The 7544-nt window shown below is 52.8% G+C and overlaps 1 protein-coding gene across 1 annotated transcript in view; it reads left to right on the top strand.

Annotated features, from left to right (window-relative positions):
* The window catches only part of GRID1 (glutamate ionotropic receptor delta type subunit 1), a 318654-nt gene that overhangs the window by 311033 nt on the left and 77 nt on the right, over positions 1-7544 (top strand). The window contains exon 17 of the mRNA XM_027771955.1: positions 6755-7172. Coding sequence (XP_027627756.1) covers positions 6755-7172 — 418 coding nt within the window. The remainder of the gene's footprint in view (positions 1-6754; positions 7173-7544) is intronic.

The following is a 7544-nucleotide window of genomic DNA, read 5'->3' as shown; positions in this document are numbered from 1 at the left end:
CCCGCCTTTCGCGACCGCGTTTTTGTTTAGCCTTCCCCGCCTCTGTAGGCCTGCTGTGGTCACCTGTGAAGGCGGGTTCCTTCTCGTTGCCCTCTTCTGCGAAATCTCGCACGGGCTGACCAGAGCTCTCTCATGATTAGGAGCTGCCCATCCTCTCCGGAGGCCGCTTCACGGACTCACTGCTCAGCCCCTTTGTTCTTACCCAGCCACTGCTCTTGGGCCCAGTTCAGCCCTGGGGGTTGGCCAAGTTTTGGAACGACACTTAAGATTATAGTGGTAGCATTTGTCCCAGCTGCTGGGTCTCCTTCACCACCCGGTTGGTCTCAGCGGTAACAGGAGAACGTGGCCAACAGCCCCCAAGCCAGGTGGGCAGTCCCTGTTCCACAGTTTTGTTTCTTCCCAACGTAAAGTAGGAACCCTTGGACTCGGAAGTCAGTTCTAAGGAGTCCCACATGCAGCGGGCTGTTACATAGATGATAGTTTAGTTAATTACCGTTTTCCAATACACCATATTATTTCCACGTTGGTGAGCAGCGGCTTAATTACAGAACTTTATCTCTCTGCAAGACAATGCCTGAGAGAGGTTCCCAGTAACCTCTGTTGGTGCATCTGTCATCATGTTTAATACAGGGTGAGAAGCGCAGAGCTGGAACTCAGCCGGGTCGTGGGTAAATACAGTCAATGAATTTTATGTCATAGTTAGGGCTGTTTGACTAGGTCAGTTACCTACAGTAAATTAATGAAGGCGGGATAAGTTTCCAAGTCTCTTTCAACAGCTGTCATTACCTGGCCGAACACTGAAACCTTGGGATAATGAGGATGTAAAGGGATGTAGTTCGCATAAAAAAGCCTATCATTTGAATTTGCATAACATAATAGAATGCACCATTCTGTGTAAAAGATAGGTAATTATTCAAATCACTCCTGCCTCTTGCCATGAGTAGCCTTCTTACTCCTGCCTCCTATTCTTGGGGGGGACACACAGAAGGTACACCCAGACCGGGCTCTGCGTGTGCTGAATGTGGCCCCCGGCGACACAGGGGCACAGTGCTTCCAGGGTCTCCAGACAGGTCTCTCATTCTCTGCACCTCAGCTCTGGCGTCTGTAGACAGCAGCAGAGGGGCAGCTCGGCCGACCTGCTGTGAGACGTAGAAACAAGCCTTGAGAGTTTTCCAGAAAGGACCAGAAGGTTCTTGCTCTCACTCTTGTTTCCTCTTCAGTTGAGTGGCCAGGAGACCAGACTCATCACAACACCTCCTCTCCCAGGGTTAGGCTTGCTGCTAGAGCCACTGGGCGTGATGGCGACGTGGGGACACGGGAGTCAGGGTCATCAGGCCCGTACCACAGCAGAGCACGGTTCATGTCTGCGGCTCATGAAGAGTTAGATACCGACGTTGGTGAGCGGGAAGGAAGAGGAGAAGGGAGAACAGAGCTCCCAAGCAGAGAGCGGGTCCCAAATGCTTGCCAAAGAGGAACTGAGACAGGATTTTATTATTTTTTTTAATCTGGGTCAGAGGGCTTTGTCCATCTTCAGGTGTTCTCAGGCGTGCGTGAGGTTTTCTCATGGTGGGGGCACATGCTTGCTGGGTGGTTCTGGTTACTTCCGATTTTGGAGTGCGTACAAAGGTCAGAAGACGTTGCGGAAAAGTTTGGGGCCATAAATGACTATTGACGCCTTCCTAGAACATGGTGGGACCAGGAAAAAGTCCTTGTTTTAAGTCAGTCATGAAGTTGCTGCTGCGCGCTGTCTCTGTGAACAAACGGTTCAGAGACAATTGTCTCTGTCCCCAAACTTAGCCACTTTGTGATTTTATCTTGGGCTTGTACCCTAACTAGTGGGCTGTTTGAAAAGTCATGATGCATTTTTGCATAGAAGAACATAGAAAAAAATACAACATGGCATTTCCAGCAACACAATATATTCTTAGAGTTCCTGTCTCCTACCTCACATGGGTTTTCATAAGGCTTTGACAAAGGGGTAGAGGATAATGGTCACAAGAGTTCTTTGTTTATTTATTGGAGAGGTTTTTGCTATGGGACATGTATGCTCACCAGAAAGACAGAGAGAGACAGAGAGATAGAAGGCGAGAAATCACCCCCCAGGGGCGATGGCCACACCACAATCCCTTCTCTTCCATTCTCCTCTTGGGATCTTGGGCATGCACACACACGCCCGGTGTGAGTTTAAGCCACCAGGTCTGGGACTTAAACTGCGATTGACTACATGGGAGTCCAGCGACAGAGCCGTCACACTATCTGCTGGTCCCATTTCTTGCATCATTAGATACATGGTGTGGGTGCCCTTCGTCCTTCACTGTGGCCTGTACTGGCTGGCCCTGCATTTTTCTAGGTAAGGGGTAAGATTATCCTTTGGCCCCAAGCATGGTGTTCTTAGAGTAGACCATTTTCTGGGCTATAATTTTCCATGCTTTTAAGCTCACTGATCTATAGATTCTATTAGGTCTGAGCACTTAAAATTCCACATTTGGGGGGACCAGCAGGTGGCGTGGTGGTTAAGGCACTGGACACTCCCAAATAGCCGACCGTGGTTTGAGTCTCGGATCTAATAGCTTGCTTTCTCACTTTCTCTGAGTCTCTCTCTGGCCAAATTAAAAATAAATGAATAAATAAATGAAAATTAAATAAATCATTTTTAAAATTCCACATTTAGGAGTTATCCTGCTGAGGCTCCTTACTTCTGAATTGTTGTGTTTATATGCCTCGAAAGTACAGCAGATCTGGGCTGGAGGGACAAAGAGCCGGAAGGGAAGTTACTTTTCATGGTGTTATAGCGGGCTGGCTGGTTTTGGGGTGTCCATGCATCTCGGTTGTACTCCGTTTCGATGCCCTGTTTTTCCTGCCTACTACCCTGAGTAGCCTCTACCTCAAAGGTGCGTGGACAGAATGAGGTCCCTGCAGGTTAGGGGGGGTTTCTCTGCGGGCGTTTGGTGTTGTGGGGGAGTTCTGTCTGGAACGCTTGTCCAGTGGCTGTGGCTATTCCGCCCGTCCTGCCATGGGGAGGTTAAAGGTCAGTGGATAACCACAGTCGGACATCAACTCACACTGCTGTTCTCCATCCTCGGAACTGCTTCACCTATCAATCAGACAAGGAACAGAACATATAGGTCTAAAAATACGGTCATTCAGCTCTTCTCTTCAGAAATACCGACTCGAAGGTACCCGCCATCTCCCCACCCGCTCGCTGGCTGGCCTTCACCCTGCTGCGTCGGCCTCCCCGAGCACCTCCTCACAGCCATGTGTATGTGTCTTACGGCATTGATGCCCTGCCTCTTTTACACCTCCATCCCAGTCTCCTCCCTGGTGCGCAGGTGGTGAAGGCGCCTCAGAGATTTCCCCATTCTGTTTTCCTTCAGAGGATCTTGGTTGGCCTGCCCCCCGAAGTTCTCTGTGGGTTTGTTTCCATGGCGTCAGGTAGACAAGCTCCCCTCATGCTCTCGCTTCAACTCCCACCTCCTGTGGCCTTCTTGCACAGGGAGTTTTGCTTTCTCTCTCCAAACCCCATGCCGGGGAGCAGCTCCAAACACTAAGCCCTGTTTTGTGGGTGCCAGAATCCAGAGTGAACATGGTGGGAATCAAGACGTTCATCCCCACCTCGAATTAGTCCACCCCTAAGCTTCATTTCTCTTCATCCCCAAGGGGTTCCTTACGTTTTGAGGGGGAAGTGGAAAGGAGAAAAAGTTGTGCAACTAATTCCTCCAGTGGTCCCCAGGAAGACCCGGTCATCAGTGTCCCCTCCATGGAAATGAAGGCTCTGCCAGGGAGGGTGCTGGCTGCAAAGAGAAGGGAAACCCTAAAAGATTCTGGAATTCTCTCAGCTTCTCTAGCCCCAGGCGCTCCGGATCAGTCTCGCAGTCTTCATACTTTTTGAAATGAAAATGGCCTGTAGATACAATTATGCCAAGTGGGGCACTGGGGGAAGGGGCTGTACCCAAGCTTAACAGAAGCTCATGGCAGCCAGAGAAAGGCTGGGAGGCGGGGTGGGCGGCGGGCAGATCGCGGGGCTTCTCCAGAGGCCCAGGGCCCAGGGGCTTGAGGACGGCCGGGAGCAGGCAGTTAGGGCTATGTTGCTTCTGTACTGGCGGGACACCGGCTGTCTCCTGTCTGCGCCTCTCTCCCTTCAGGGTTCAGTCTCAGTCCCGTGGTCCTTGCTTCGGTCATGGTTTTGTCCCTCGACTAGGTCGACAGGTCATATCCGGTGAGAAGAGCAATTCCCTAAATTAAGGAAAGATCCGTGATGCCCAGTGGCTCCTGGCCACTAACACCCAACAGTTTGCGGATTGTATTAAACAGAACTGCACATGGAAAAAACAAGACAGACAAGGCATGAGAAAGGGACCAAGGGGCACAGAGCTGGCTCCACCGTGGTGGCAAGTGATCCGGAAAAGAGCTTGGATTTGCTGTGTTCTCTGTTGCACCGACTTGGCGGAGTCGATGGAAGCATTGCCTGAATGATCCTTAGCTGGACCAGGCCAAAGGCTGGTATTTTCCAGCCCCCTCCTCATGACATGTGCCACCTAAATGTACCCTCAGCTCCCAGCACCAGGGAGCTGCTTGCATGTGGCTTCAGATCAGTGGGATCTTGTCTCTGCATCTGGGGGTTATGGACAGTTTCTGAGATTGTTTCCACCTGTGACTCCAAGCAGCCTCTTACAGTACCCAGCAGTCTGAAATCAGTTGACTTGCACATTCTCAGAGTTCCTCCTGGCCTGGAATGAATTCCGCATTTATTTTTTTCTTTTTTTGGAGAGGATTCTGCTATAGGGCGCTTGCGTTCGCCAGAAAGACAGAGAGAGACAAAAAGCGAGAAATCACCCCCCAGGGGGGATGGCCACGCTACAATCCCTTCTCCTCCATTCTCCTCTCAGGATCTTGGGCACGCACATACACGTGCCTGGCGCGCGTTTAAGCCACCAGGTCTGGGACTCAAACCGCGATCAACTACATGGCAGTCCATCGGCATAGCCATTACGCTAACTGCTGGTCCCAAATTCCGCATTTTTTGTGGATTCTGTCAGCTTGCTTGTTCTGGGAATGATGGCATCTCTGAGAATGATGGCAGCCTCTCAACAGCAGCCCGATCTCACAGATTGAAGAGAGGATGCTCCCCTCCCCCATGCTGGGGAGCGCTTCTGTTGCTGGCCTGGGAGACGCTGGGGAGGGCAGACAGGGGCTAGCCTTGTGTCTAGGGAACTCCTGCCAGTCCCTCAGGGTAGCCTCTGGAGGGGGGAATCCTCGCCCACCCATCCCGTCGGAGCACAAAGCAGCCACTGGAATAGCGCTTTGACTACATGGTTCCTTTTTTCTCTTTTTCAAAACTTACTCAGGGCTTCTAAATTTCTTGGCATTTATAATATCCCCATAAGGAGGCCAGAGGTCGGGTTCCTCGCTCTTTACTGTGCGAACGTTAGACCGCTGTGGGGCTGTGTCTTAGAGCTCAGCTTCGCCACAGTGTTTGTCTTGAATTTGGGGTTTTGGTTTTGTTTGTTTGTTTCTGCTTTATTTCTTCCATGGGAGAGAGAGTGAGAGAGAGAGAAAACAGGCACCCCCAACAGGGTCTTCATGCCGCCTCCCGCCTCACCAACCCGCGTCGCAGGCTCACGTCTGCCTAGTCTGCTCGGGGAGCTCCTAGGCCGTGAGTCCAAGACCTTTCCTGGGTGGGTCCAGCTGAGTTACGGCTATGCCACTGCCTGGTCCCTGTCTTGGAGCTTGTTATGAGGAAGAGAAGGGAGCGGTCATCACTCTGCCTGGCACCTGGGCCCCTGCTGCCCACAGGTCGGCCTGTAGCCTCTAGCCTCCCCTGAGAGCTAGCCCGGCTCCTCTGCTTTGCACCTGGTCTTTGGGCACCTCGTGGGGTCAAACTAAGGAGGACGATGACCTTCCTTGAGCTTTCAAGCAGGTTGGCTGTGTTTATTCATTCTGACTTCATAGGCAAATCTAGTTGAGATTGATAACTTGTTTTGTTTCTTTTTTCTTAAGCAAAGAAATAAATGAGCAAACCAAAAAGCACTCCCGTGATGCCACCACTGTGGTGAGACAGTGTCAGGCTGAGGGTCCCCTATCTGGGCAGCTGCGAGCCTTGGGCACCAGGGCAGTCAGCTGGCCCTGGGCAGTCCCTTTCCTCACTGTTCCCTCCTCTCGTCCCACCAGAAACCCATGCCCCATCAGCCAGCTGTGACACGCCCCTCCCTGGTCTCTGATGCCACTGCACAGGGAGAACATGGTCTTAGGCGGGGCAGGAATTCCCTCCCGCTCCAGACTCAGGGCTGCTTCTGACTGTCATGGGGCTGGTGACCATGGGGACATCATTGAGCCTTCCTGACCCTGAGCGACTTTGTGCAAGGTGGGGACGGTCACACCACGTCTTCTGAGCGTGGCGGACCCTGCATGACAGTGCATGGGCAGACTGGAGCTCATTGCATTCTTGTTACTCCTGGGGACTCCTCGTTACTGCCTCTGCCTCTGCCTCTGGCAGGTCTTCCCAGTGTCTCCTCCCGAGGGGCGCCTGTAGGAAGAGTGGTTCTGGCTGAGAGCAGAGGGAGGTGCGTGTAGCAGGAAGTGCTGACAGGGTCTTTGCTGACAGGGCTGTGTCCTGGTCTGCGGGTTCCCCAGATAGCTGAGGTGTGGCTGTGCACCCAGCCTGCAGCACAAGATGAGGTCTCCAGATAGCCAGGGCGTGCCTAGCCGGCCTTGGCTCGGGGAGGGCCTGCCTGACCTCCCTGCGCTCTCCCTGCAGGACAAGGAAGTGAACCTGGAGCAGGTGCACCGGCGCATCAACAGCCTCATGGACGAAGACATCGCCCACAAGCAGATCTCCCCAGCATCCATCGAGCTGTCAGCCCTGGAGATGGGGGGCTTGGCCCCGAGCCAGGCCTTGGAGCCGACGCGGGAGTACCAGAACACCCAGCTCTCGGTCAGCACCTTTCTGCCAGAGCAGAGCAGCCACGGCGCCAGCCGGACACTGTCGGCAGGGCCCAGCAGCCTGCCGCTGCCACTGAGCAGCTCGGCCACCATGCCCTCCATGCCGTGCAAACATAGGTCGCCCAACGGGGGGCTGTTCCGGCAGAGCCCCGTGAAGACCCCCATCCCCATGTCCTTCCAGCCCGTGCCTGGGGGCGTCCTTCCAGAAGCTCTGGACACCTCCGACCAGCAGAGCTTTTTAATACAAGGAAACAACACAACCATACACACACGCACACACAGAGACTCTTTCATTTTTCTTGTACATATGTGTAAATAATGACAGAATGGAGTGGGGTAAAAGTGTATTTTGAATATTCCCAATTTTCGAAGTCAGTAAAAAAACCCACAAAAACTGTATGAATGACTTTGTAAATTTTGTTCTATATGAATAAAAAGGCAAATTACTTGTGATCATTCTGAAGTGCCAAAGGAGCCCCTGTCCCCAGGCCTCTCTGAGGGCAGGACCAGCACTTAGCCAAGGAGCTCCTCCCTGCTGGGAAGAAGGGAGGGCGGAGCCCGAATGCTGCTCTGCTGTGCCCACAGCTGCCCCCTTCCTCCGCTCT

Source organism: Tupaia chinensis, unplaced genomic scaffold (genome assembly GCF_000334495.1).
Source record: "Tupaia chinensis unplaced genomic scaffold, TupChi_1.0 Scaffold000240_1, whole genome shotgun sequence".
In the NCBI taxonomy this organism is placed as follows: domain Eukaryota; kingdom Metazoa; phylum Chordata; class Mammalia; order Scandentia; family Tupaiidae; genus Tupaia; species Tupaia belangeri.
Note: the sequence above shows the minus strand (reverse complement) of the source record. Positions and strands in the feature narration are given on the sequence as shown.